This window comes from Zootoca vivipara, chromosome 12 (assembly GCF_963506605.1).
Source record: "Zootoca vivipara chromosome 12, rZooViv1.1, whole genome shotgun sequence".
NCBI lineage: Eukaryota > Metazoa > Chordata > Lepidosauria > Squamata > Lacertidae > Zootoca > Zootoca vivipara.
In genome coordinates, this window is record NC_083287.1 from 39,526,203 (window position 1) to 39,553,971 (window position 27,769).

Sequence of the window (27,769 nt, forward strand, 5' to 3'; positions counted from 1 at the left end):
CATCTACATGAAACAGATGGAATATGCTTTCCAGAAATTTGAGGTAAAGTGTCATTAGTATGCAGATGGTACTTGGCTCTTAATCTCATTTCTAATTTCTAATCTCAGGGAAGCAATGGAAATACTGAATTGTAGACAGGCAGCTGTTTTGGCCTAGATGAGGTGCTTGCAGTCCCACTGAAGCATCACATTTGAAGTTTAGGAGTTCTCTTAGGCTCAGATATGTGCTGGGTGCTAAGGTGTAGGAAATGACCATGAGTGATCTTTACTGATTCTGTCTTGAATGCAAACTGTGTCATTTCCAGGAGAAATTAGACCTAGTGTCAATCATTCATGCTCTTATCAGCACCCTGTTGAATTATTACAATGTACTCTACATGGAGCTGCCATTGAGTACAGTCTGAAAGCTACTGTTGGTTCACAATGTGACTGCCCAGATTGTGACAGAGTCTGCTTGTTTATATTGCTTTCAGGTTCAATTTAAGGTGTTGACTTTGATCTTTTTAAAATCCCTAAATAATGTGGAACCAGACTATATTGGGAATCACATTCTTCCATATCAACCTGATTGGGACTTTAACAATACTTCATAGATTTCTTTTGGTTCTGCTGCTGTCTGAAATAGGTTACATGAGGACCCAGGAAAATGTGGTGTTGGCAAAACAACCTCACCGCACCCCTTTCATTGGGCAGTGAAGATTATTTTAAGCAAGTTTTTGTAAGATTCGGATTTTATCAAGTGTTTTGCTGCTATTTTTGCTGTGGTTTTGCTATAATTTATTGTGGCTGCCAGTGATTATTTTATCTCTGTATTATGTTTAAATGGCCTTGTGTGCATGGTTCAGTAATATAAAAAGCATTCTGAGAATGTTTTCCTGCCTTGTACATTTAACACATATCAGTGAGCCATGGGAGCAGTATTAAGAAGTTAGTGAAATCATCCCATTCATGAACTGGAAGTTATGTTACTGGGTTCTGGTAAGGTGCAAGGCTTCAGCAGATGCATGTGAGACAGAACTTGGTACTGAGCATAGTTGCCAAGTTTTCCCTTTTCTCGCGAGGAAGCCTATTCAGCATAAGGAAAATCCCTTTAAAAAAGGGATAACTTGGCAGCTATGGTACTGAGTAAGATGGTTGAAAGTAGTAAGTGGTAACATAATGTTAAATTGTCACTTACCGTATTTTTCACTCCATAATATGCACTTTTTCCCTCCTAAAAAGGAAGGGAGAGTGTCTGTGCGTCTTAGAGTGAAGGCACTGGACGGCAGTGGGATCCCTCGAGCTGAGGAATGCTTCTGCCGCTGGAGCCATAGCTCCCGGTGGCGGAGGGAGGAGCAGCCAAAAATCAGGCTGCTAACAGCGGCGGAGGGGCGGGGGAGGGACGAGCAGCCTGAAAGGCTGCTCCTCCCGCCGCTGCCGACAGCGGCATTGATTCAGAATATTTTTTATTTTGCTTTCCTCCTCTGAAAACTAAGTGTGTCCTTTGGTCAGCTGCATTTTATGGAGCGAACAATACAGTATTTTTCTACTTGACTAGATGTAGTACTGCTTGGGAAAGAAACTGGGCTACTTGCATTCTTCCATTCTTGTAGTTCTTACCTTTATCTAGAAGATGCTTGGCAAAAATTTGTAGCCTTTGCTTTACCAAGGGTACCTGTACAAAACATATCTCTTATAATTCAGGGATATCTTGTAGTTCTCTGTTGAAGTTGCTCCCAGCCTTAATCTTTATCCTGCACTTCTTATAAGCATGTATGTGCACACCCAGAGGGAAGAACAAGCTTCCAACATACATAAAAATAATAATAAAACATCAAACATGAATAGTAAGAATATAATCCAATATAAAAAGTCACAGTAACTTTAAAATAATTTACATCAAATACAGCAGTATTCAGGAATCCAATAGTAAACAGTAAAATTAAACATCAGCAAATAATAAACAGTTTGTACTTACCAATCTGTATTAGTTTGTACTTACTAATCTGTAATCAATAAAAATACAATACAAAACTATGTAAAATTATCAAATTGAGAAACAAGGACACACAACTTACAAAATTATATTTTAAAAAATATTCCTTGCGGCGAGTCATAATGGCGGGCGCCACGGAGCTCCTGAGGTCAGCAGGCAGATCTTGACTGCCCGGGGGGCTCTTGAGCCGCCGGGACCACTGCCGCCGCGTGAGAGCTGGGGGTGTCGAGTGAACCAGTTGAGGGGCTGCCCCCCCCGCCCGCCCCCTCAGTGTGTGTTTCGGGCCGGAATTGAGGGCGCCCGGTCGTCGGTCGTATAGAGCCCCAGGGCCTTGAACCACCCGCCCCGCGGCGCACCGGAGCCTCAGAGAGGGAAGGGGGACATTAAAAAATAAAATAAAAAATATTCCTTAACTCCTCTTTTCCCAGCTGCTTCTCCTGCTCTCAAAAGTCATGGTCTGATAGACTCCCAGGGCTGGAGAGTGGGGCGAGGCAGATGGAAAAATGTGCCTGCAGATGTGCCCGCAGAAAGTCTCTCTCCTCTCACTACTATGGTAGTGTAGGAGCTATATTCTCCCTTCCTCCCCTCTCTCAGTATAGAATAGCATTAAGGGTTCTTGCTGTGCCCTCTCTCCATGTCGGTGTCAACTCTTGGGAAACTGGGTTAGCATTCATGGGGTGAGGTGACATTTATGGTTCAGGCATTTTTGTAAAACCCAGCAGTGCAGGAAAGCCTAGTGCTGCTATGGCTCCCACATTTCCAGAGCAATGCAAATTTTGGGCCCTGTAAATGGTGTCTTTACGGCCACTGATAAAACATAGTGGTACCCTTTCGCTATTTTTCTACCAAGAGAAAGTTTGTTTACTTGTGCAACAGTGACAGAACTGCTTTAGGGGATGCTTATTAAACTAATAAGTGCTTTGTTTTAGGTTTGGATTACTAATATACAGTTAACTTGCAACTTCTGTGGGAGTTACTTTCCATGGATGGCATGTAAAGCTGAAATAACCCTGAATCTCCCCCCCCCTAAGCATCCCTACCTTTCTGAAGCTGGCATTCTGAGCAGGCTTTTGCCCTCCATGCAAGGTGGAGAGCTTCTAAACTGTCTGCATATTTGTGCATTTAATATGTGCAATATTAATTGGCCAGCCACCAAGTGTGTAAACCTGTGATTGTGGAAGTTAAATGCCATGTAGGGTACAAGTTGGCTATTACATTTGAAGACTATATTTGGTACTTCTGGAGAGGATGCTTTTGTTCTTTCTCCTAGTTCTTGGCATTGGCTTACTTTGAGAAAACTCAAGATGCTGCTCTCATTCTTTCAATAGAGAGCATTTGTTTTATTTATAGCGTTAAAGCATTTCTGGATACTACATAAGGTGCTAAAAAGTAAAATAAACAAATAAAAGACGTTTGGATAACTTAATGCAGGGGTAGGGAACCTCTGGCCTATGGGCCTCATTAGGCATACCAGGTTTTTCTGTTTCACCTGCAATGCCTTTTTGGCCAAGCCGTGTTTATTTGCCCTATACCTGATTTCACAAATAATCTTAGGAAATTTATGCTTGCAATACAAACACTATTTACTAAAATAATGCAAAATTGTAATTTACATGTGATAGGCATTCAAAATTAGAAAACATAAGCAATATAAGGTATGTTCATTCGTTTATTTTTCAGTTTTGTTAATGTTTTATCAATTATAAATGTCTTATTGATTTGTTAAACATATAATATGACTTATGCTGTAATTGTGATGTTCTAATTGTTTTGCTTATTTTTTTGGTTGCTGGTTTGTTAAATACTATAATATAAATATAATATAAATTGCAATTGTTTTACTGACGATTTGTTAATTATATGATTTATGCTGTAATTGTGATGTTCTAGGATGTTACTGTTATTTACTGTTTCTAAGCCGCTTTGGGATTCATTTGAATGGAAAGTGGCATAGAAATGCAATGAATCAGCAATCAAATCAGGTGTGCAGCAAGTAACAGTCTGGCTCAGCCAAAAGGAGATTTGAAGGCACTGCTGATCAGAGGTGCTTGCTGATTGTCTGGTCTTGTGAAGCCCTTTGCACTACACTGAGATTGCATTGATTATTTGATAGGTGTGTCATATAACTGGGTTCTTTATATTGGTGATTACAAGTCTAATTAAGTTATTTGATTAAGTATGTGATGAAAGTTGTGTAGTAACACAGAAAATAAGATGCAAGCAAATATGGTTGACTTGTAAATGCAGCAGAGTTGAGAAATGATAGTGCTTCAGTAGTGTTTTTGTTTTGATGACTCAGCAACTGTGTGTTGTAATGTTGTTCAGCAGGTTTAATATTCAGCATTTCCAGTAATTATTGGAGAAGAAATATAAGAGCTACCTACCTGAAATTCATTTTTATAACTTCTGTTTTTGAACACTATAACCTAACATTTTAAAAATATGTCTGTTTAGACATGCTTACAAATAATAAAGAAAAATGTGGCTTGAACAGATCACCTGACTTGGCTCTGGCCTAGAATACTCACCAAAAGCTTCTGCTAACTCTTGTGTCTTTTTCTTGGTATCAGTGGGAACAAAGCTAGTTAATAAAACTTTGTGCTCTCTGGATTTTTATCTAGTGGTTGCCATGTTTCTTAAAACTCTTTATATGCCTTCTGTACAAAAGCAGGCACATTAACCTTTTTACATAACTTATGTAATATTTTTTAATGATTTTCAGGTTTTATCATTTACATGTTCTTCACTGCTCTGATATTTTATGGGATTGCAATATGTAAGCCTATAGAAGTGTTTATAGAAATCAGCTTAAAGTAATTTAAGACTGCAATCATTTGCACACTTAAAAGTAAGCTTGTGCAACACAGTTGGGTTTACTTATGCGCTGTGTTCTGCTGTGATCGTGTCTTCATATGAAGATGATTCAGAACACATTTAACCGTTTGAAAAAGCCTTTATTCAGATCTTTACTGTTGAAAGAAAAAAATTATTGCACTTTAAATTACTGAGATTCTATTACAATGGAAACTTGGGTTACGTACTGTCCTCCTTATGAACCCCTCGGGTAACGAGCTCCGCTAACCTGGAAGTAGATGCTCCTGGTTGTGAACTTTGCCCTGGGATGCGAGCAGAAGTTGCGCGGTGGAGGCAGTGGGAGGCCCCATTAGTGAAAGTGCGCCTCATGTTAAGAACGGATTCGGGTTAAGAACGGACCTCTAGAATGAATTAAGTTTGTAACCGGGGGTACCACTGTATAGCATTTGTGGTTGAAAGTTTAAATTACAGCAAAATGTTTTCAACATTAGTTATTTGAGTTGTTAGTGATAAAGTTTGATGCTATTGTAAGTCTAAACTCTAAAGCAGGGTTGGCCAGCTCCCAAGAGACTGTGATCTACTCAGAGTTAAAAACTGTTTTGTTTGATTTATTTGTTTCTGTTGGAATATTTGGTTGTTTATGATTTGTTTTGTTTTGTGGTGTTTGTTATTAGATAATAATGGAATATACATTTGTTTGGTTTGTTTCTTTTTTGATTGGTATGTTTTGATACAATTTTCAATAAAGATTATTCTATTAAAAAAGAAACTGGCAGGTCAAAGTTGTTGAGCTTTTTTTAGAGAGGAGGAAAGCGCCGTTTTGATGGGCTGCAGGGGGGCAAAAATGTTGAGCTTTTTTTAGGGGAGCCATAGTTGTTGAGCTGCTTTGGGGGGAGCCAGTGATCTACTACAGATCACAATCTACTTGTTGGACGTGCCTGCTCTAAAGAATCCAGTTGCTCTTTACACCAGGGGTGGCTAATGTGTAGCCCTCCAAATATTGGACTCCAATCCCCATCTGCCACAACAAGCATGTCCAGGGGTTGTGGCTGATGGCAATTGTAGTTCCACAACATCTTAAGGGTCAAAGGTTCTCCACATCTGCTTTACACAGTTTAAAATGTGATAGTATTGGAAATTATAACTTCTTCCCTCATCCAACCATTCACATTGGTTAGAATTAATACTGTTTCAACTTTTAAGGCCACAGAAACATAATACAGACTTTGAGCTTAATTATTATATATGACAGTAGTCCTTACCCATTTTATTAGCACCAGTAAAATCTCTTGCAGCTAAGGCTGTGATAAGGGAGTGATACTGGATTTATTTTCTAACAAGAATTTAAATACTGTGTGTGCAGATTAAAGATAATACAGAACCAGAAAGAGGTTTGATTGAAATATATTTCAGTGTACGAGGAGGAACAATTTCCTTTTCCTATTTGAACATGCTGCTTTGTAGCTAATAAAAATAATCACAGCTTATGTATGTGGTATATTAAACCATAGCTAGGGCTTGCTTGCTCTTCTTGTTCTTCCATATGGTTGGAAGTAGGTCTTCTGTCAAGTTTTGATTCACTTTCAAAGAAATTTGGTTTTGTGTTAACATATGAAATGAGGATTGTGGCTTTCAACTAACAGTGTTACCAGTGTTCTGGCAATGAGCTACAAAACCATAAATGACTTGGGACTTTTATACCTGAAGAAGCACCCTGGAAGCATTGATGGAGAGCTTCTGACCCTTGTTACCATCCCATCTTTATGTGTTGCACATAGTGTGGCGTGGGAGAGAGCCTTCTCTTGTGGCACGCTGCTTGTAGAATGTCTGTTTCACTTATATTTGACTGGCATTAGTCTTGTTTTCATTTTGACACCAGGTTAAACTTGGTTATTTGCTTAAGCTTTGATCATTGTTAATCTCACTGATTAATTTGTATTAACTGTTATTTGTATGTTAAGAATATTTTATCAACTCCCGGTTGGCTTTATTACAAGATTGGTGTATCCTGCCCTGAAATTCTCGGATAGGGGACATATTATTTGATGTAAACTGTGGTGCTTAACTCATACTTGATCCAAAGCCAAGATTCTTTGAAAGTGAAACTAAGCTCTGCAGAAGACTTCCCAGCCCTGCAGAAGGAGCAGAGAAGTGCATGGACCTGATTGTTTTCCTTGGTTTGTGGAGGTTCATGCATATAATGCTGAACCATGTTTTAGCATTTTATGCAAACTTTGAGTAGCAGTAGAGCTTCTACTTCATAACGGATCTTAATCTATGGTTTGCTGCTTTAAAATGCTTTTCATGGAATTATATTCCTTCTTAGGCATTGCTAGTTTGTCCTAATCTTGCAAATGCATAATGTTTTCCAGTATGTCCGATACTGGGCAGTTTGCCCCTAGACGGTTGGGGTTTTGCAGCTCAGAACAGCATTAGAAATGCTGGAAGTTGATGGTTTCGAATAAAGAAAGAAATAGACAGTTTTCAGGTAAAACATTGCATACTCTCATTTTGTAAGGCTACGAAAGTCCTGGTTCTCAGTCTTAGGTGCGAAACCTGCTGCATCTACATCATGGCGGTGTTTGGCTTCCTGAAATAAAGTTTAAAAGAGGAGTTATTTCTGTTCCAGAAACTAGTTATGTCTGTATCTTTACAGAAGGTGTGTCCAGCTGTATATACAAATGAGATTTCTGTTCTAGATCAGCCATTGTTCCTACCTTGATGGCTATTGTTAATCCTTTTACCCAGAATCCATTAGTTGGATGAAATGGGTGTTAATTAGGGTTTGGGGGACATTGCATCAATCAATCGGGTGTGATGCATAAGACCCCCACATTTTCACTTTGCAAACCTGAAATTTCAGGGGTCTAGTCTAGATCATAGAGTGAGGCAGCTGAGTTCTGTAGCATAGACACTGTCAGATTGGTGCTATCTGGTGTGTTCCTGCTGTCTTGAGAGATTATAAAGCGTTTCCTCAAACTTTGTCACACTAGAGCAGTGGTTTTCAACCAGTGTGCCGTGGTACCCTGGGGTGCCTTGAATGATGGTCAGGGGTGCCACGGCCAACACTAGCCTGTCCCTCTTCCACCCCCTCATGCGCTCTCCCGCCTCTGCCTTCAAAGGCTTGCACAGCTGTTTGTTGCAACAGCCCCTAGCTACAAGCTCCCCAGGCAAATGGTGCCTCTGGGGCTGGACCGGGGTGCTGGTTGTCAGGAGCTGAAGTGGCCTCGGAGTAAGCAAGCAAGCGGACAAACAAGTCCCAGGCCCCTGTGGGGCAGTGTGAGGAGACATCTCTCTTTGGGGCAGGGGCAGGTCAGCTCAGACACCAGAGACAATAGCTTTAGCTGCCTGGAGAACTCCCAAGGAGAGGGAAGAGAAACAGAGGCTGAGGGAATACTCCACAAGGGAGGGTGTTCTAAAAAAGTGAGAGGCTGCTAGCTCTGCAGGCAAGGGGTGACATAACTGGGCACCTGAGCCCCACAGGGTTGTCACAGAAAGAATGTAGTTGGTCAAAGGAGCCATGGACTCAAAAAGGTTGAAAATCTCTGCACTAGAGGATAACTGTGCCAGGTCACTCCCCTTCAGTTGCTATGGAGAGTGTTAGATGTTTTTCCTATCAGAACAGACAGGGTTAAGAGCACTTTGGGCAGAAAGATTGTATAGTCTTCTAGATGAAGAGTTTCTTGCTTTTTTTTTTATGAAGGCACTAGAGCAGGGGTGCCCAAACATTTTTCAAAGAGGGCCAGATTTGATGAAGTGAACATGTGTGAGGGCCAACCAAAGTTGTTGAGCTTTTTACCCCAGGACATATACTGCCACAGGGGCTGGATTAGCCCCCTGAAGCAGACTTTGGACATGCCTGTACTACAGTTTTAGGATCCGTATTAGAGCAATGACTGTCTATCCTCCAGGTCCTCAAAAGCTACGGTAGTGGGATGTTTCCAAACACAACAGCAAAAGAACCCATTGGCTCCTCTAGAGAGCTCCAGTCAAATTTGAATTGCCTCATGAGTTTTCATGAGGATGTAAGGTTTCTTTTAATGCCTCTGTGATATTTATATTTGGAAGCATTTTTAAGTGTAGCAAGGCAGAGTCCCAGTTTGCTCTTCTGAATAGCTGCAGTCCAAAATAGGCGAATGAATAAATTTACATTGTGAATTATTGAGGAGTTTGAAGGGTTTCCCTAAAGAATGGCCTTGTAGTTACCTTGCTAAGTAAAAATTAAAGATGAGCTTGTTTTTATCCCAACTTTCATGAGGCTTCTGTCTTATCGATTTCAGTGGCATAATCACCTCTTTTTACCAGAGTTTCAGTTCCCTGGCTAAAGGAACTCCTGGAATAATAATAACAATAATAATTCAATTTATTACCTGCCCTTCATCATCAGGTTCCAGGGTGAGTTCGAACAATTTTAAAATCAATTTTCAAACAGTAAAATCATAGCTTGGTATAGGGCTTAATTCTCTGTACTATATGTGTAATACACTTTTAATTATATATTATGCTGAAATCCTAAGAAAGAATGAGAAAAGCACTCCTGTTGGCGAATGGGCTTGACTGTATCAGGTGTGTACACCAGGGGGAGGGGGGAATTATGTTTGTTGCTTGCAGAGAGCACAGAGTGCTTTCTATTGTACCTTATCAGAGATAGCTGCTTGGTATTCTCTTAATATTTTCCTCAATATTAAGGAATGTGCTTGGTAAATGAAATCTGGAATTCACAGTGTTCAGCCTGTTTTCTGGGTCTTCATGCCTTGATTTCTTCATCTTCGTATTGTGAGCTTCTCAGATCCATATGTTGTACTTTAGCAAAAGTAGAGACTGGTGGATTGAACCTGTTAATAGGCAATCTTCTTGTAGGAAGACTTTCGTGTAGAAGGGCTTCTGGACTGTTGCCTCTTTTTCTCCTGTTCTGTCTAGTGGAGCCTTTCTTACATTGATTTAAGTCAGGGTTTCTGAACTTATGAGTTCATTGCCTCCTTGTTGAACTTTTAAAGTTGCCATCAACACACACTTCAGTTAGGAATGTAAAGGAAATAAAGGAAATGAATAACAGTACTGTATATATTCAACTTTTATTAATTATCCACCACTTTTACTAGGAATCTCAAATGTAAGAAAAGAAAATAGAACAAGTGAAAATAACAATGAAACCATGCCATTCTGTACATGCCCTTTATTTCTGAGCGTAATAGTTTCTATTTTTTTGCTCTACACCATGTAAACTTACTTTACACCCCTAATAGTGCAGTTAGACAGGTCCTGCTTGCATGCTTCCCACAAGCATCTGCTTGGCCACTGTGAGAACAGAATGCTGGACTACATGGATCATTTCCCTGATCCAGCAGGTTGTTTTTATTGCCCTTTACGACCCTATGGTCTTTATTCACACTCTGCATCATCCCATTTACCCCAGGAGGTCAATACAGACTGCTTTGAGAAACCCAGAATTAAATTACAGGGTGGAATTGCCCTGTTTTCCCTCTTCCCTGCCCCTAGAGCATCACATTCCTATTATTTATTTATTTATAAATTTATCTATTCATAAAATGTTAAAAGTATGTATCAAACTTGAACTTTTCATGTCAAGAGCAAATTTGATATCATTTTGGGTCGGTGAGTGTGTGTCACCTTACCATCTTTATATGCTAGCAAATGAAACTTACATTTTGCTAATATGAGTAGAGGTTTCCCAAATCCAAGTCTGAGTCAAATCTATAGATAAGTGCTTGAATAGATAAGTGAATTGATGTAAATTAAATAATGATGAAATCAGCAAGAGAAAAAGTTGGATTTCCCACTGATAACTGCATATATTTCTTAAAACTTAATGGTGTTTTATTTTACAACTAACAATAGTTACTGTATTTATCTGCGTATAAGACGATGTTTTTTGCAAACTTTGTAGTTTTAAAAAGACCGTCAATCTCCGCAGAAAAGCTCAACAAGTTTGGGTGCAGTAAATTTACTGGTGCTTTGAATATTTAATTTAAAAAAGCGAAGTTGCTCTGTTTGATGTTAAAATATTGATTTCTTAATTTGGGGTTTTAAAAAATAGGGATTGTCTTACACATGGGGGCATCTTATACATGGGAAGATACGGTATATTCTTACAACCAGGCCTTTCATCTATTTATTTCATGTTATACATCTTACAGACTTTGCTTTAAAAACAAAACAAAACAAAACAAAAAACCCTATATAGTTCAAAATATTGCAGTACAAGTCTCTCCTATGACTGGCAGCCATGATAGTTGATTAAGTATGGGTGTATATACAAATCTACACCAGATAATTTTTATTTTCTTTCCAGTTATGCTCTTTTATATTTCACTTTGCCTTGGCTTTGCAACCCTTTGCAAAGTAGCAACCAAAAATGAAATACCAGTGACTGATAATTACTGGCAGACTAGAGCAGTTTATATTCACAAGGTGATTGTGGTTATGTTGAGCTGGTACCAACTTCTCCATCAGCATAAGAATTGCCACTAGCACAATGAGACTTTCCCCATCTCCCCTCTCTATGCACACCCCACCATTTCCCTGAATCTGCTCTGGGGGGTTGGGGAAAATCTAGAACAGATTTAAGGGGGTGTACAAGAAGGGGTAGAGTTCTGTGCAAGCAGACAGCTTTGTGCTGATGAAACTACTTAGCACTACAATTGAATACAATCCTAAGTATTAATATGTGAGAAATGATCAGATTGGTTCTTTTATATAAAAGTCTCCTTTGGCTCAAATGTATCTGATAGAGGGTCTTGATTTGGCTTAGAGATTAACTGTACAGTAGTGCCTCGCTAGACGAAATTAATTCGTTCCAGGACTCAATTCGTCCTACGAAAATTTCATGTAGCGAGTCACCATTTTCCATAGGAACGCATTAAAAGTCAATTAATATGTTCCTATGGGCTCCGGGGGCCTGGCGGCGGCAGCGATATTTACTCTCTTGGCTCGGAGAAGGCAGGCAGGCACTTGTTTCTCTTGCCTGCCTGCCTGCCCCAAGCCAAGAGAGGTGTGTGCCACCACCTCGCCCGACAGAGCCGGCATTTGACAGGGCTTCCGAACCCCCGTCAGATGCGGGTTCTGTTGGGCGGGAGGGAGGGGAGGAACGAAGGAAGAGAAAGCAGCCCTTTCTCTTCCTTCCTTCCTCTCCCCCTGCCGCCGACAGCTTTCCCCCCACCCCGCCTACACAGCGCTGATCAGAGGAGACGCTGTGTCGGGCGGGGTGAGGGGAAAGCGGGGCTTTCGGCAGCCGGCGAAAAGTCCCCGCCCCGCCCCCCTTCGGCTCCGGGTGACAGGGCCGAGGTGCGCCAGTGCAGGGATGTTTTGCCAGCTGCCTTCCCCTTGGCTTGGGGAAGGCAGCCAGCGAAAACGTCCCCGCATCGGCGCGCTTCGGCTCCAGGTGACGGGGCCGAAGCGCGCCGGTGCGGGGGTGTTTTGCCGGCTGCCTTCCCCTTGGCATGGGGAAATCTAATAATGTTTGTAGACAGTGTAACTGATACAGGCCCTGAATTTAGACCCAAACCCTGTTTCTAATGTCTTTATATCACTCCTGAAAGGGCAAAGCACCACCAATGTTACCTGTAGAAGTGAAACTTACTGGATTTGGTGGCACCTGCAAAACCTTAATGTATGGGGTTTTTACAGTATTGTAAGCATACATAATTTGGATGGTATCAGCAAGGAACAGGACACACAGTTGTGAAACAGGTTGCCCCTCACCGGCAGAGACCAGCGGAACACAAAGGGGAATGAGCTGCAGCGCAGGAAGAAGGCAAAGGAAGATCAGCTGAGAGGCGGTGACAGCTGTCAGCGCCTCTCCGCTGATCTTCCTTTGCCTTCTTCCTGTGCTGCAGCTCATTCCCCTTTCACTAGTGGAATGCCCTTTAGGTTTTGTGATCGGAGGTTTTTATGGCCACGCTTCGCAAGACGAAGCGGCGGCCATAGAAAACCTCGTCCTGCGAGGCAACCTCCGATCGCAAAACCTATTTGTATAGCAGAAAATTCGTCTAACGGCATTTGTCTAGCGAGGCACCACTGTAGTACTTATATCTAGATATAGTACTTATATCTAGATTTAAAAGAAACGTTTGCTGAAATCAACACCGTGTGAGTTGACACCTGCAATTTAACTACCCCTTCCTCTTCTGTCTGCCTGCAGTCCCCCACCCACCTGCTGCAGAGGTTTGAACAAGGCATAGTATCAAGGGTTAGAGAAAAGGAAAATTGTATTGTGAAAGCAGATGTCTGTTACATTGGCAGATAGACACAACTGAATATCACCCTTAGTATATATATATTTAAAAAGCAACACACACCATTTTTATCCATCCTAATTCTCACAGCCTATCTTGTGTGTGTGTGTGTGTGTCTTTGAACTTATATTGCAGTGGTGGTCTTTAAGGCATACTTAATACTCTACATTTGACTCCCAGATTTTATAATGCTCTGATTTTAGATTGCTCTAGCGGTGAATGTGTTGACCTACATTTATGCTAACTTTTAGCTTTCAGAATAGAAATGGCCTGGCCATTTTGAAGCACACATAGTATTTTCCCATTTGGAGGGATTTTTGTACAAATAAGTTGCCTAGTACTATTTCATGGATTGTTGTAATTTAGCTGTCAATGTGGTATTAGGATTACTTTTGAATTAGGTGCTCCCATTTTGAGTGAGGAAAATGCACATTTCCTACTTTTATAGTAATTGCGTTTTTTGGATAATGATGTATACCTCAGCATTATGGATCATGTGAAAATGCCCTACTTTGACATTTCTGTAAATAGGTAGTCTCAGATATTATTATGTATGAAAAACAGACTTAAATGGATTTTAAATGCCTTAATATAGATATAGGTTGAGCAATAAGTTCCTGTTTGTGTCTTGTAGAAGTTTGAGTCATATTTAGGTAAAATCCTTTCTTTTCATTGGTTATATAGCAACTTTACAGGCTAATCCTATTTAGCTGAGCTAACAGCAATGGGTAATTTTTAAGGGAACAGGAAGCACTTGTACAAATCAATACATATCAGGATTATAATTTTATATTGGTCTGTCATCTGCTACATGATATAGTAAGCATTTTACTTGTACCTGAAAATTAATATAAACTTTAATTTTATTTTTTAGGGACCAGTTATTCTCCACAAGAAAATTCTCATAACCATAGTGCTCTTCATAGCTCAAATTCACACTCTTCTAATCCTAGCAATAATCCAAGTAAAACATCAGATGCAGTAAGTATCTATGGTGATTATGCAACTTTTTCACATTTAGTATTTGAGTTCATAGCACATAATTTGAGTGATACAGACACATTTCAGAAAGCTATTCTCTTGCATATTGTTGTGAACCCATTGTTTCTTCAAGTCTGGTATGGCAGTAGGTTTAAAAACTCTGGCAAATAGAACATTTCTAAGAGCCATGAAGGAAGATGTAGGTGTGCTGTTGGAAATATTTTTACCCATTGCAGATGTAACATTGGTGTATGTTTAGGGAGTAGACTACAAGATTGTGCATTCTGTCCCTTGGTTTGTCTGATTGAATGTTCAATTCCAATTTAAAGAAATTTGGACAGTCCCAGATTCCTTTTCACAACATTGATTCATCCCAGTTTGGAAACAGAATTTGGATTGTCCTCAGATTGAGCTAGAAGTAATTATGATCAGACTTAAACCAAGGTAGGTGGGAAGGCATGCACAAAAACTTGATCCCGTGCTGGAAGCCTAGTTGGCATTGTCTGCACTGACCTAAATCTCTATGGACACAAGGGTTCCTCTTGCTAAATGAAAGTATATGTTAAAGGACAAACTGGAAAGAGGGGTTGTTGTTGTTGTTTGTATAATATATTAAGCTGATTCCATCACTTTTGCCCTCCCTCCCCCAAGTCCTATGATTCTGCAGATGACTGGTCTGAGCACATTAGTTCTTCTGGCAAAAAGTACTACTATAACTGCCGAACAGAAGTTTCCCAGTGGGAAAAACCAAAAGAATGGCTTGAAAGGTAATTACTAATATAATAGGTGAAATGCAGTGTTGTACACTTGATATGATTTAACTGTTTGCTTTTTCCTCTCCAGAGAGCAGAGACAAAAAGAAGCAAGCAAAATATCTGTCAACAGTTTCCCAAAAGACAGAGATTACAGGAGAGAGGTGATGCAGGCAGCTGCTGCTAGTGGGTTTGCTAGTGGAAGTATGTATGTTTTAATACAATAAAAAAACTGCCTATCCATTTTCTATGCTTTCTCAGTAATTTTACATCAAAATAAATTTTACAGATATGCTAGACTTTATATGTGTTTTCTTGATGTACTTGTACCTGATTCTTGCATAGACACTGAAATGGTTCCTGTGATCTATCTTATGAGCATGAATTGTACTCACAGCCCTTGCACAAAGTACCATAAACTGGTGCTTTCTCCCTCCAATCCCCTTCAATGACAAGCTCACCAGCATGTCTAAAGTTCTCTGTTTGGGTTGAGAATCAAGGTTGCTTTGTGTATTTATTAATTTCAAAAATTGATCAGTTTAGGAATTGTTATAAATATTGCCTATTCCACCTTTCTCATGAATTTCAAGCACAATTGTAATGTCAGTATTAAAGCATACTGAAGATGAAACCTTTCGTTTTTATATTAAAAACTAGCTGGCCCGGCCACGCGTTGCTGTGGGTTTTTGTGTTAAATGGACCCTTTTCTGTTAAATGGACCTTCAGAGTCTCCCCTCACCTGCCCTGTCCCAACCCTGAGTCCCCTACTGTAAGTTTCAAAAACAAGACTCCCCCACCCACGCGTGTTCCTGAAAATGTCCCCACCCCCACTGCTTTGGCTGATTCAGGGTCCTACCTCCCCCCCCCATGGCTATGTGTTTCCCACCTCCCTTGGTTGTGCCTCATCCCTGTGGCCCCCCCCCCCCCGTTGTGAAAGGCCCTATTCTGTTTGTTTTTCCCTACTTGGCAATGCTGCAGCCTATTGAAAAAGCTGGGCCTTGTTGCTGCAAAAGGACTGCTTTCAGTTGGTTGCTGTGGAATTTTGTGATGTCATCTGGCAGCGCAGCTTTGGAGGCGGCAGCATGCAATCTGCCTTTCTATTGGATGCTGCTGGAGTCTTCAGAGCTTCTAGTGGTAACATCTAATTTGGGCGCCACTTTTTGTGTTTAATCATTATTTTAGGTTTTTTTTGGGGGGGGGGAATTATGCCAGATCCCTCCCTGATGGGCATGGAACATTGTGGCCAGATTTGTTAACATTACGGTTCAGCAGTTATGGAGAAAGGCTGTGACCTCTGCGCGCAATGCCTACATTTATATATATATAGATATACTCCTATGTCCCTTTACAACTTCAGTGTTGTGTACTGTAGGTTTGATTACAAATGCTTCTGAGTTTTCAAACTTGGAGTAATCAATTTAGGGATGTGTCATTGGTTTTTATTATTTCATGCTGGAATACTAGATGCAAGTGTGTTTAGCTCCCTATAACCCTTGAAGGCAGTAATGTCATTGCTTCTCAAGAATATTTTAGCAGCTTGTCCCCAGAAATGGTAGTTCCACCTCAATCAGAAGATGAGGGAGGCCTGGGAGAGGGCAATCTTTGTGGCAGCCCCTCTTTTCTCCCCACAGAGTTGTTTGCTTTCTTCACTATGTAGCATTTTGCAAATGTTGAAGATACACCTCATTACCCTAGCCTTTTGACACCTGAGATGTGGGTTTTCAGGGCCCACCCTATTCCTGTAATTGGAATCTGTTTTAACTTTTTAAATTTATTATGAAGTGTTCGGATTGGGCTGTTCCTCTAGCAAAAGACTCAGGCAGGAGCAAATAATTGTGTTAGGTAGACTGCTTCTCCTCAGTTTTTTCCTCCTGCCTAAGACAGAGCTCTCACTATTTTGTTGGCTGTTAGTCAGCTGAGTCCTCTTTAACTCCTTTCATTGTTATTCTTAGTTACTTAGTAATCTTACTCTTCTTTAATTGTTTGTCACATACTTTTTCCTGTCTTTGTTACTGTTTGGTGTATGTCCTTTTTTACTGTTTGGTGTCTCCTTTTATTTGTCCTCCACTGAGGTAAAAACAACAACCCTTGTCTCCTTGCTAAATGTCTTTTGCTATTCTATGCTCTGTGTTTTACTTCTATTTTGCAATTAATTCCTTACTTCTGGTCTTTATTTCTTGTTGCTGGCCGTTGCCGTTTCGGTGGTGCCTTTGACACCTGAGATGTGTGTTTTGGGGGCCCACTCTATTCCCGTGATTGGAATCTGTTTTAACTGTTTTAAATTTTATATTGTTGTAACCCTCCCTGGGACGTACTGGTAATAAATTTAACAACAGCAACAACAGTAAATGGAATTTGATACTGAAACACTCAAACCTTTGTAGTATGGCATTTGTAGATATGAATATTAGAAAAGTTAAATTTGATAAATACATTAGTATTTTATGAAATAATGTTCATTCTTCACAATTGGAGCTAGAATAGGATTAAAGTTCAGCAAATGCAGATATATTTACTTGGTCAGTATTGGAGCTCTAATTTGGTCTTTTCCGTTTCTCATTGCAACATTGTGAATGATAAACAAAAGTGGAAGAGAAGCATTCCAGTGATGCCGCTAATATGCTCCCACAGAATATTTTGTCTCAGACAAGCAGACACAATGACAGAGACTACAGACTGCCAAGAACAGAGACTCACAGTAGTTCTACCCCAGTACAACATCCCATCAAAACAGTGGTTCATCCATCTACTACCCCAAGTTCTGTTCCACCTAGTCCATTTTCTCTACAGTCTGACCACCAGCCAAAGAAATCGTTTGATGCAAATGGAGCATCTTCCTTATCGAAACTGCCTACACCCACCTCTTCCATCCCTTCACAGAAAACTGAGAGAAAAAGTTTGTCAGGTAAAAACGTTTTTGGCTTCTCCATGTTGTTCGGTCAGATAACTAGAATACCCAACCTTTAGAACTTTAGCCTGCTTGCCCTATGCAGAGGAGTTGAGGTTTACATTAACCATGAATTTTAACTCTTGTACAAAACCTAGAGCTACAGCTCATATATTTGCTTGTCACCTAATGACATGTGTTGCTATTTTTATTTTCTTTGACATTACATTTTCAGTGATTTACTCATTTTCTTAATCTAAAAAGTCTGCTTAAACATCGAATTGCTTCAAGCCTTTTCAGGAAAGCATAAGTGGTATAACTGGCTTGTTTGACATATTTGTGTGATTAGTATTCATACACAGCCTCTCTGAAGCCACTGTGTTAAGAGATCTTGACACCTGGTATTGAAACTTTAGAATACTGTGGGGTGTATATGATTGGTGCTCTTGTTTAAGCACAAAGTCTGATCCAGCAGTAGGTGTCCAATAATGGGGGAGAAAGAGAGATTTTTGTCCAGTCCCTTCCCCCCCCACCTGTATGAACATAATTTCATTTGTGTATTCTGATATTCTCCAAAATCAGTGAGATCTAACATTAGCACAGGATATTTGATAGATATTTTTTCTGACTGCATAAAGTTTAGCAGATGTTCTAGGGGGTGCACGACATCTTTCACAAGCACAACATACCCATTGAATTTACTATGATGTGCTGAGAAGGGAACTGCTTCTAGTAAAATGGCTGTTGCATGAGTGGGCTGTCACAAATTGTAGCATTGTTTTTATCTCATTAACCACTTTGGGAATTTGAGTATTCTATAATACAATTAAAAAAAACACCTTTATAGTGGGAGAAATTTAAAACCAGCCACAAAATTTTGTATTATTTTTGCAAGTTTCTGATATATTACTGGATTTAGGGTGTGTGAAAGAATGTAAGTGGGTTATGATGGGAAGAAACATAAATATCTCTGTTTCTTCAGAATCTATGTCAATGGACAAATCTCTATCCCACTCGTGCACAACTCCTTCCACATCATCTGCTTCTGGGCTGAATCCAGCTTCTGCACCAACTTCATCGGCTTCAACAGTTCCTGTTTCACCTGTCTCACAATCCCCAATTCCTCCATTACTTCAGGACCCAAATCTCCTTCGACAGTTACTACCTGCTCTTCAAGCCACATTGCAGCTTAACAATTCAAGTGTAGATATATCCAAAATAAATGAAGGTAAGACAGATTTTTAATACTGGTAGGTTGTCCTAATAATGTATTTAACAAAGTGACCACGTATCTGGAAGTTACACTTCTACATAAGATAGATTTCAAGTGTTAGTTTAATGTAATGACTGTATTGTGCACTTACTTTCAGAACGAATATTACCTTTGCAAATATGTGTCCAAGCCAACATTTACTAAGGTGATGGGCAGGAAGGAAAGATTTACGGGGATGAATTAGAGACATAAAAATATGACTTGAAAACAGCCTGAGGGAGTGGCATTTGTAAGGGAGACTCCAGCTGGTGATTCCCCCCTACAAATGCCTGCCACTGTATTCGTGTAACATGACAAATGGGGTTGGGAACCTCCATGTTTTTCTGCCTTTTATCTTTCATGAAGCCAAGACTGGCTGTATTAATGAATTGGAAATTATTTACCATGTGCTATTTGCATTTTGCTTAGGGGAAAGTGGGGGCAACAAATGGAACTACTTGCATTTCAGCCAGTGAAAGTTGATTAACCTCTTAAATTTGATTTTGGTACAGTGCATTTTAAACTGCAGTGATGTACTTAACCATTGAACCCAGTGTGGCATACATCTTAGTAGAACACACACAGGATTGCACTACAGATCCCTGCAGATTCCTACAATTGCTGCTGCACTTACAGGAATAATGAGTACAATTCTGGTCACTGCAACTCAAAATATAGACCTGGGAAATAGGGGATATTCAGGACTTTTTAGTTTTGGGGAAATGGAAAGTAGAGGAAGTCATGATAGAGGAGAATAAAAATGTGTAGAATGGAGAAAGTTGATAGAAGTTTTTCTCCCTTAATATTCAATGAAACGGAATGTTGGAAGATTCAGGACCAAAAAAACAACAGTGCCACTTCGCATAATACATAGTCTTATCCTCCACTACTTTGTCATATAACTATCAGTGGTTATTAGTCACGATGTCTATGTTTTACCTCTACTGTTTGTGGTGGTATACATCTGAATACCAGTTGATAGAGAACAGAAATTGGGAGAGTACTGCTGCTCTCAGGCTTTCCTTAAACGTATTGTTGGCCACAGAGAGAACAGGATTCTTACTAGAGGGACCTTTGGTCTGCTGCAGTAGGGGTGTTCTTAGGTTCTTATGAGAAACTGGATCAGAAGCTTAGTTTTTTCTTATAGCTATTGTAGATACACTGTTGCTTCTTTTCAGGGAATGAAACTGATAATCTTAATTTGTGTGTTAGTTCTTACAGCTGCTGTGACACAAGCTTCTCTACAATCTATACTTCATAAAATTCTCACCGCTGGACCATCTGCTTTTAATATAACTTCCCTGATTTCTCAAGCAGCACAGCTTTCCACACAAGGTATTTTGGAAGCTTCTTTTTGTCTCCATGTAAAATTGCCTTGTACGCTATGAGACTTCAGTTCATTTTACTGTAGAGGGATTCAGTTAAGAAAAATATATGAAGTGTTAGTCCTAGTCAGAGTAGACCCATTAAAATAATGGACATAACTAACATATAGATATAACCTTTAAAGTCAGATTCCTAGAGGGTGTTCAGAAAAGTTGGTAGCTTCCACTGCAGCAACAATTTGTTGTTCTGTTATTCTGAACATATTTATGAAGCTGAGTTGGAGAAGGGTGGGATTCAGTTGTTTGGTGAATTCAGTCCAAATGTTTCTGGACCAGTCAAGCATAATAACCTTATAAATAATCAGCATTTACTAAAGCCAACAAAATTGACACTGCATATATTCTGTTGGACTGAGCTGCATATGTGAAGATGTTGTTATTTCTCTTAATGTGTTTTATTACTCAAGGTTCTCGAATGGGAGACCAAATCTATTCCAAATATAAAAAAGCTAATAGTGATCTAGTTCAAGTTCTTACTATGCGGTACTTACTATGAATACCTAAAATAGGTTATCTAGAAAACTCCTGCTATGTGCTATATTACTTTGAACTTAGTGGAAGCATTGGGAATTGGTTCTGTTACAAGCTAATAATAATAAGCAGGAAATGATTCTGACCAAAATTAACTTCCTTTAGTTTTTGTTGTTTGGTCTTCTGGGTCTATGTAGGGACAAAATGCCTTCATTGAAAAAAAATTGTGAGCTGAAATTAGAACTTCTTAAAGAGAGGTCTGTGGTCAGTGGTAGATGTCAAAAATTAAGTAGTGCATGGCCTAGAAAGGCTGCAGCTAACAAATTAAATAATAATAATATATATTGGAAAATACACTTTACATTTGCAGGCATAGAAATATTTTGTTTGCCATTTAAAAGACCCCTTAGCCCCCCTGTCTAAAACTGGCTCAATGTGTGAAGTGGGAATTCTCATACACATCAATTATTATTCATATGCAACTTGACTGCCTGCTACTTTAAAGTAAGCTTTTTTGTATGCTTCCACATGATATACAGTATATTTTCAGACTCTTCATGGACAAATATATTTGACTATGCTATGGTCTGCATGCCATGTGATAAGCCAGACTATGGCTCGCTGGGACCACATGAATATGTGGGCTCCTAAAGAGGAGTTCACAATTGTTTTGCTCCTCCCCAACCCTTTTTATTCCCATGCTAAGCTAAGTCAAGATCTAGCTTAGCGTGACATCCAAACCAGGGCTTCTGGTCAAGTGCTCTCCTTGCTAACCACAAACGATAGCTAAGGTTTGTTCCATGACTTAGCTTAGTGTGGCACAGGAGTGAAAAAGAACAAGGACAGTATGTACTTAAATTGTATGTTTGATAGTTTGGTCAGTCTGAGGCTGAAGCATCTGTGTATGTAAGTACTGTACAGGATTTACACTTGATTATATAAATTGGTGTGTGAGGCTTTAAATAGTTAACTTTTAAGTAAAACCATTTCAGCAGTGAAAATTCCATACAGATCTTGGTGCTGAAGTAGCAAAAGATAGTCCAAAGCTTTTAAACCCTTCAGCACCTAGTTTCTGCAAACAATGTAATGGCATCATCTGGATATGACTCCTGTTACAGCATAAAAAGTTGCTGAGTTTGTAATTTTCAGTCTTCAGTTGTAATTTTCAGTCCTTCATGGAGCAACTGTTTTATGTCTCTTGGCTTTTCTCATTTGGTCACAGCTCCTTTTCTCCCTTCCATTGCTTAAGTCTTCCAAGCTTTATTTCCTAAGAATACTTGTTTAAAAAAACATATTGAGTAAGATTTTATAAAATTGTCATGGTCTTATTTACAGCTCAGCCATCTAATCAGTCCCCAATGTCTTTAACATCGGATGCCTCATCACCAAGGTCATACGTATCTCCAAGGATAAGCACGCCTCAGACTAACACAGTTCCTCTGAAACCTTTGATAAATACACCCCCTGTATCCTCACAGCCAAAGGTAAGATTTTAATGAGTTACAGTAGGAGTAAAACCCTGCTTCTGTTGTTAAAGCATCCGCAAGACTCCAATATTGTAAGGCTTTAAATATTTTTTAAAAATATTTTTGGCTGTTTCTTGTATTAAACAAGAAACCCAAATGATAAGATTTAGTACTTCAACAGTTTTCATTAGATGACCTTTATTTCTGGTGGAATAAACCAGTTGCTTTAATTATTATTATTTTAGTCTACAACTGTCACTGTTTGGACTTTGTAACAAAGTGGCTAAGAGTGAGCCAGGAATTCCCAGTACAGATCTTGCCTTTGTTATATTGGTAGGCAGCCTCAAGCAAACCACTCGCATCTCCTTCTACCTTCAGCATGGGCATGATAATAGTGGCCTACTTTAAATGTTATTAGCAGGATTTCTATTCCAAAAAAATTAATATTAGTCACTATTCTGTGCTTACTGAGCACAGTCCTTGTCGGGCTTTGTGGGAGGAGGTTTAGACACACTGGTGTCCATCTATTAAATTATTAGTTCTCTGCAATAGTTTTAATAGACAGCTTTCACTTCTGTCCTTTCCATACTACCCACAGTTCTCTGAGCAGTTTGACAAAGTACTAGCATAAATTTTATCGTTATCAGCCAGACCCAGTTAATCTAGCTGTCCTTGTTGGCATCCCTCTATCTTGGGAAACAATGGAGGAGTGTACCTTTGACGGTAAAGTCAAATTTTGGAGAGTTACAGCATCTGCTGTGACTGTAGAGGCCAATAAAGGAGAGAGATGTTTTGTTGCAGCTAGGGCAGATGTGTGGTTGTGGTGCTTCAGATGCACCATGGTCTGACTGTCTCCAGGCATTGAATTAGTCTGCAAGGGATTCCCACATGGCAGGATTGATGTTGCCAGCCTCGTTCGCAGTATAATTGAAGATCATGGACTGTTTTGAAAGTTGTATAATGCACTAACGTGGTGCCTATAAGGCTCCCTCCTGCTGAAATTAGACTTAAAAGAAGCATTCTGCTGTAGCCAATGGACTAGGTTGAAGTGTGTGCTCAGTTGTGGTGTGTTTGGTGCCCACAACAGTCTCTGGGGCAGGAGTCGGCAAACTTTTTCAGCAGGGGCCCGGTCCACTGTCCCTCAGACCTTGGGGGGACGACGACTATATTTTGAAAAAAAAATGAACGAATTCCTATGCCCCACAAATAACCCAGAGATGCATTTTAAATAAAAGGACACATTCTACTCATGTAAAAACATGCTGATTCCCGGATGGTCTGTGGGCCTTAGTTTGGGGACCCCTGCTCTGGGGTTTGCAAATGTGCCTATTGGCGGTCCCTGCTGTAATTCAACCAGGAAGTTACCAGCAACAATAGCAAAGTACTCACTGTCCTTTTTATATATCTGGCTCTTCCTCTGTCCTTTTAAAGTAGCTCTATTCCATTCCAGTTTTCAGATTTCTCTCCCCAACAGTTGGTCAGCATTCCGTCAACACTGAACTTGCTTAGTCTGTACTGAACTGTCTCTTGGTCCTTTGCTTATATATTTGAATAAAGTTTTATTTTTGTGGGGGTACTTCTGCAAACCTTAGGATTATCCTCAGTCTTCTGATACCTTTTTTGTGTGGGAGTTGTGTGTGTACAGTTTTGAGTATCTTTGGTCATGCAACTTGAGTTAGATTAGAAGACATCCTTCCTTCCATTTCTATGTACTATGCCTGAAATAAGTTGCAGGAAGTATCCCAGTTCTGATCCTGATTGATAGCTCTTCAGTTTAAGCTTATCTAAAGTAATACTGAAATGTGGTCAAATTTTTAACTTTCAGGTTACTACTTCAGGTGTTAAGCAAGGACCAGTTTCACAGTCAGCATCTCAGCAGCAAGTGATTGCTGACAAACAACAAGGTCATGAACCTGCTTCTCCTCGAAGTCTTCAGCGTTCAAGGTATATGTTACAGTGGTGTTGGCTTTTGACTTCACCATATCCTATTCTACCAAGTGTTGCTTTTTGGAGCTGCATGCTCTCATCTGCAAATACTGCCTGTACAGTATTCTTGCATTCAAAGTTGGGGAGAACATTACAGTCTCTGTGCAATTGCAGGATAGATTATTTACACATCGCCAGTTATTGGAGTTAGTGGGCTGTTAACTGTAGTGTCTCGATTTCAGTTTTATGTTTGTTTTTAGTGAGCTAATACCTGTACACCCTGAAATTCTGTTGCCTTAAGTTATGCAGGAAGAACAAGAAGGACTTCACAAGCTACTTCTTCACCACAAGTGTGTGCATTCAGTTTTGAAACACGAATGGAAATATTGGGGCCTTTTTGTGTATTGTCTTTGAAGACAGCATAAGCTGTTCATGTTAACAGATAGAAATGTGGCAGTGCTTCAACACAACTGGTGTTGGTGAATGTAAAGATGAAGTCTTAGTCCCATTATTAGAAGGTGGTACGGGGACAGAATTTCCATATTAAATTCCTAGTATTGTTTTAAAACCTGTATGTTACCATTTTTAACTAACAAATTGAATACAGTTGCATTTCAGAAATTTGCCTGGTGCTGTTTAAACAGTTGTGGCTCTCTTGGTTGTGTGATAGTAGCAGATAAGCTTATGAAGGCACACTAAATTTTTGAATTAAAGGAAATCTGTTGTTAATCCCTCCTTTTTAAGTGTAAAATTTCATTGACATGGATCAGCTCAGATTTTTAATAATGGTAGTTCTGAATTGTTCTTTACGTAGCTTTGATCTTCAGGTTTGAGCTACATTTTGTCCAGGAGAATATTGAAAAAAGATGCTTAAAAAAAACTTAGAGCTTTGACACTAAAAAAATTAGTGCTTTGACACTAAAAGTAAATGTTTACATGACATAAATATCATGTCTAAAAAATAAAAAATATAGGGGTAAAATTATTATTGGCTTTGTTGGTTAAGATTAAGGCAGTCAAATTCTGGAAGTGCTTTTCTTCAAAGTTGTTTGGTTTCTGGGTGGTGTTATTTCCCACCCCATGGGATAGGGTTGCCAAAGAAATACTAGGAGCAAAACAGTTTTTATGTGTGCAGAGCAATGTTTCAACAGCCATCATAGGGCCAGGAAGTGCTTAATGCAAACAAAAGTACACTCGTGCACAAATACACTGACTGCAACTGACAGAAGTAATTACTGTATGTATATATGATGAATATGCTATTCATTAAATTGTCCTAGTATACCCAATACTGTGCTTTGGTCTGAATTAAGGCTCCCTATTGATGCATAACATCAACTCCTAATCTTATGCAAGTGGCTTCTCTGGATTATTTTCTGCTCTGCGCCTACTGTGTTGGATTGGCTTCTGGTTGGTGTAGAATACATGTGGGTGCTAAGCCATAATTGACTTAGTGTGACATGTGATCCCCAGGCTACATGTACATCTCTGTTCTGAATCAGAGCATAACCCTGGAGTAATTATTACTTGCCTGGAGTAAATTATTACTTGCAGAGGTGACTAGTCAAGTGTCTTCAGTACAAAAATGTTCAACCATTGAGGACTGGAGAAGCATAGATACTAGGCATAGTGTCCTTTCATTTCACTTCAGGCATTTCCCAATTTGGGGCAAGTGGGAATTTGGGCAAATCCCTGAAACAAGAGTCTGGTAGACTAGTGGAAGAGACCAATTCTATTAAAAGAGTTTTTGCTTAATATAACTTTCAATGTTTGCTGTTCTTATTTGCACTCTAGCCAATATGAAGAAAATTCCTGTGTTTATGATGGTCAATCAGAACTAATGCAGGTGGTGCCACTATCAGTATACTAGTGTAATATCCTGGTTTACAGAACTGTTAGGATGCCTTTTGTGGAATTGACAGTTGGTGTTATGTGGGATTGTGTTTTTTCCTGAATTAGCAAGCATTTGGTTCTTTTAAAGTGAAACTGGTTGTAAAAGACAAAAGGCGCTAGGCACATACACTTAATATGTGGGCCTGTGATTTATAAAACCTGTGGCATTTGCTTTTCGTAGGAAGAAAGTTACTGGTGTATTCTTGGAAAAGAATGGGGTTACCTGCTGTTGGGACTAATGACATCAGGGAGGCACACAGAAGACATTAAATAACCTTCCTTATTAAATAAACTTCAAGAGAATTTGGTTTCTCACCCCCCCCCATACCCATGTCAATTGAGACAGAATTAGTTTGAAATCAATTGAAGAAAACACTTCTCCCTAATGACTTAGTTATTGTCTTGTCGCAGACAATTTGCAAAATGATAATCTCACGATTACTGGTTATGCAACTTTCAGGTGGACATTTTCCCATGGAAGAGATTGGAATTATTCTATATGGTCTTCGTAGAGTTGGAAGGGAACTTGGACATAACAGTCCAATCTATGCTGAATCTACTGTGTGGGGTGCAGATTAAGCATCCCTTACAAGCTAACTCAACAAACAGCACTGTTCATTCTTTTTCTTGTAGTAGTCAGAGAAGTCCATCTCCTGGTCCAAATCATACCTCCAATACAAGTGCTTCTAATACGACAGCACCACAGAATGCATCCGCACGACCTACGTGTTCATTAACACCCACGTTAGCGGCACATTTCAATGAAAACCTTATAAAGCATGTCCAAGGGTGGCCTGCAGATCATGCAGAAAAGCAGGTGAGTGTACATTTTGCAGTGTTGGGCAGAATCCAGTGTTGTTTGAATAGACTTTGCTTGCACAATAGGATTTCACTTTCCTCTCCTATCCCCTGCACACCTCCAAAATCTGCCCTAGACTTCGGAAGCAGATTTTGACAGTACATAAGGGGGCTGCAGTGAGGAGGAGGTGGAGATTAAATACTTTTTTGCTTGCAACCCTTTGGATTACAACACTTTAGCTTCCTTTTGAATGTGTTTTAAATTTCCTCTGTTCAAATTCTTGTGAACACCAAAGACCTTTACAGCAAATAATTTAATGCTAGTGAATATTTCACAGCTTGCATTTCCATTTCCATGGAGGTTGGAAGCACTGGAATTGTTCTTATGCATGGGTGTAATACTGTTGTAGGTAGTTTGGTAGGGAAAACAGGTTGTAGAATAGGTATAGTGATTTTTTTATATACTGGAAGATTGAAGTACCTTAAAACTGTTAGCCAAGAAACGTTGTTTTATTTAGATTTTCCTCATTTTAATCCAGTGATTTAGGGCAGTGTTACATAAGCTTTTATAATTTGTCAGTTACCTGGTTCATGGTTGTCTGCAACAATTGACCTTGGTGATCAGGGACTGTCTGACCTGGAAATTCAGTAGTAGAAGAAGAAGAGTTTGGAATTGATATCCCGCTTTATCACTACCCTAAGGAGTCTCAAAGCGGCTAACAACCTCCTTTCTCTTCCTCCCCCACAACAAACACTCTGTGAAGTGAGTGGGGCTGAGAGACGTCAGAGAAGTGTGACTAGCCCAAGGTCACCCAGCAGCTGCATGTGGAGGAGCGGAGACACGAACCCAGTTCCCCAGATTATGAGTCTACCGATCTTAACCACCACACCACACTGGCACTTGTATTCCTGCT

At 39.7% G+C, this 27,769-nt stretch overlaps 1 protein-coding gene across 1 annotated transcript in view; it reads left to right on the forward strand.

Annotated features, from left to right (window-relative positions):
• The window catches only part of WAC (WW domain containing adaptor with coiled-coil), a 52,053-nt gene that overhangs the window by 14,251 nt on the left and 10,033 nt on the right, over window positions 1–27,769 (forward strand). Inside the window, exons 4-12 of the mRNA XM_035128897.2 lie at window positions 13,919–14,025; window positions 14,677–14,792; window positions 14,869–14,981; window positions 17,365–17,682; window positions 18,647–18,892; window positions 20,129–20,251; window positions 22,108–22,256; window positions 24,064–24,182; window positions 26,691–26,874. Coding sequence (XP_034984788.1) covers window positions 13,919–14,025; window positions 14,677–14,792; window positions 14,869–14,981; window positions 17,365–17,682; window positions 18,647–18,892; window positions 20,129–20,251; window positions 22,108–22,256; window positions 24,064–24,182; window positions 26,691–26,874 — 1,475 coding nt within the window. The remainder of the gene's footprint in view (window positions 1–13,918; window positions 14,026–14,676; window positions 14,793–14,868; window positions 14,982–17,364; window positions 17,683–18,646; window positions 18,893–20,128; window positions 20,252–22,107; window positions 22,257–24,063; window positions 24,183–26,690; window positions 26,875–27,769) is intronic.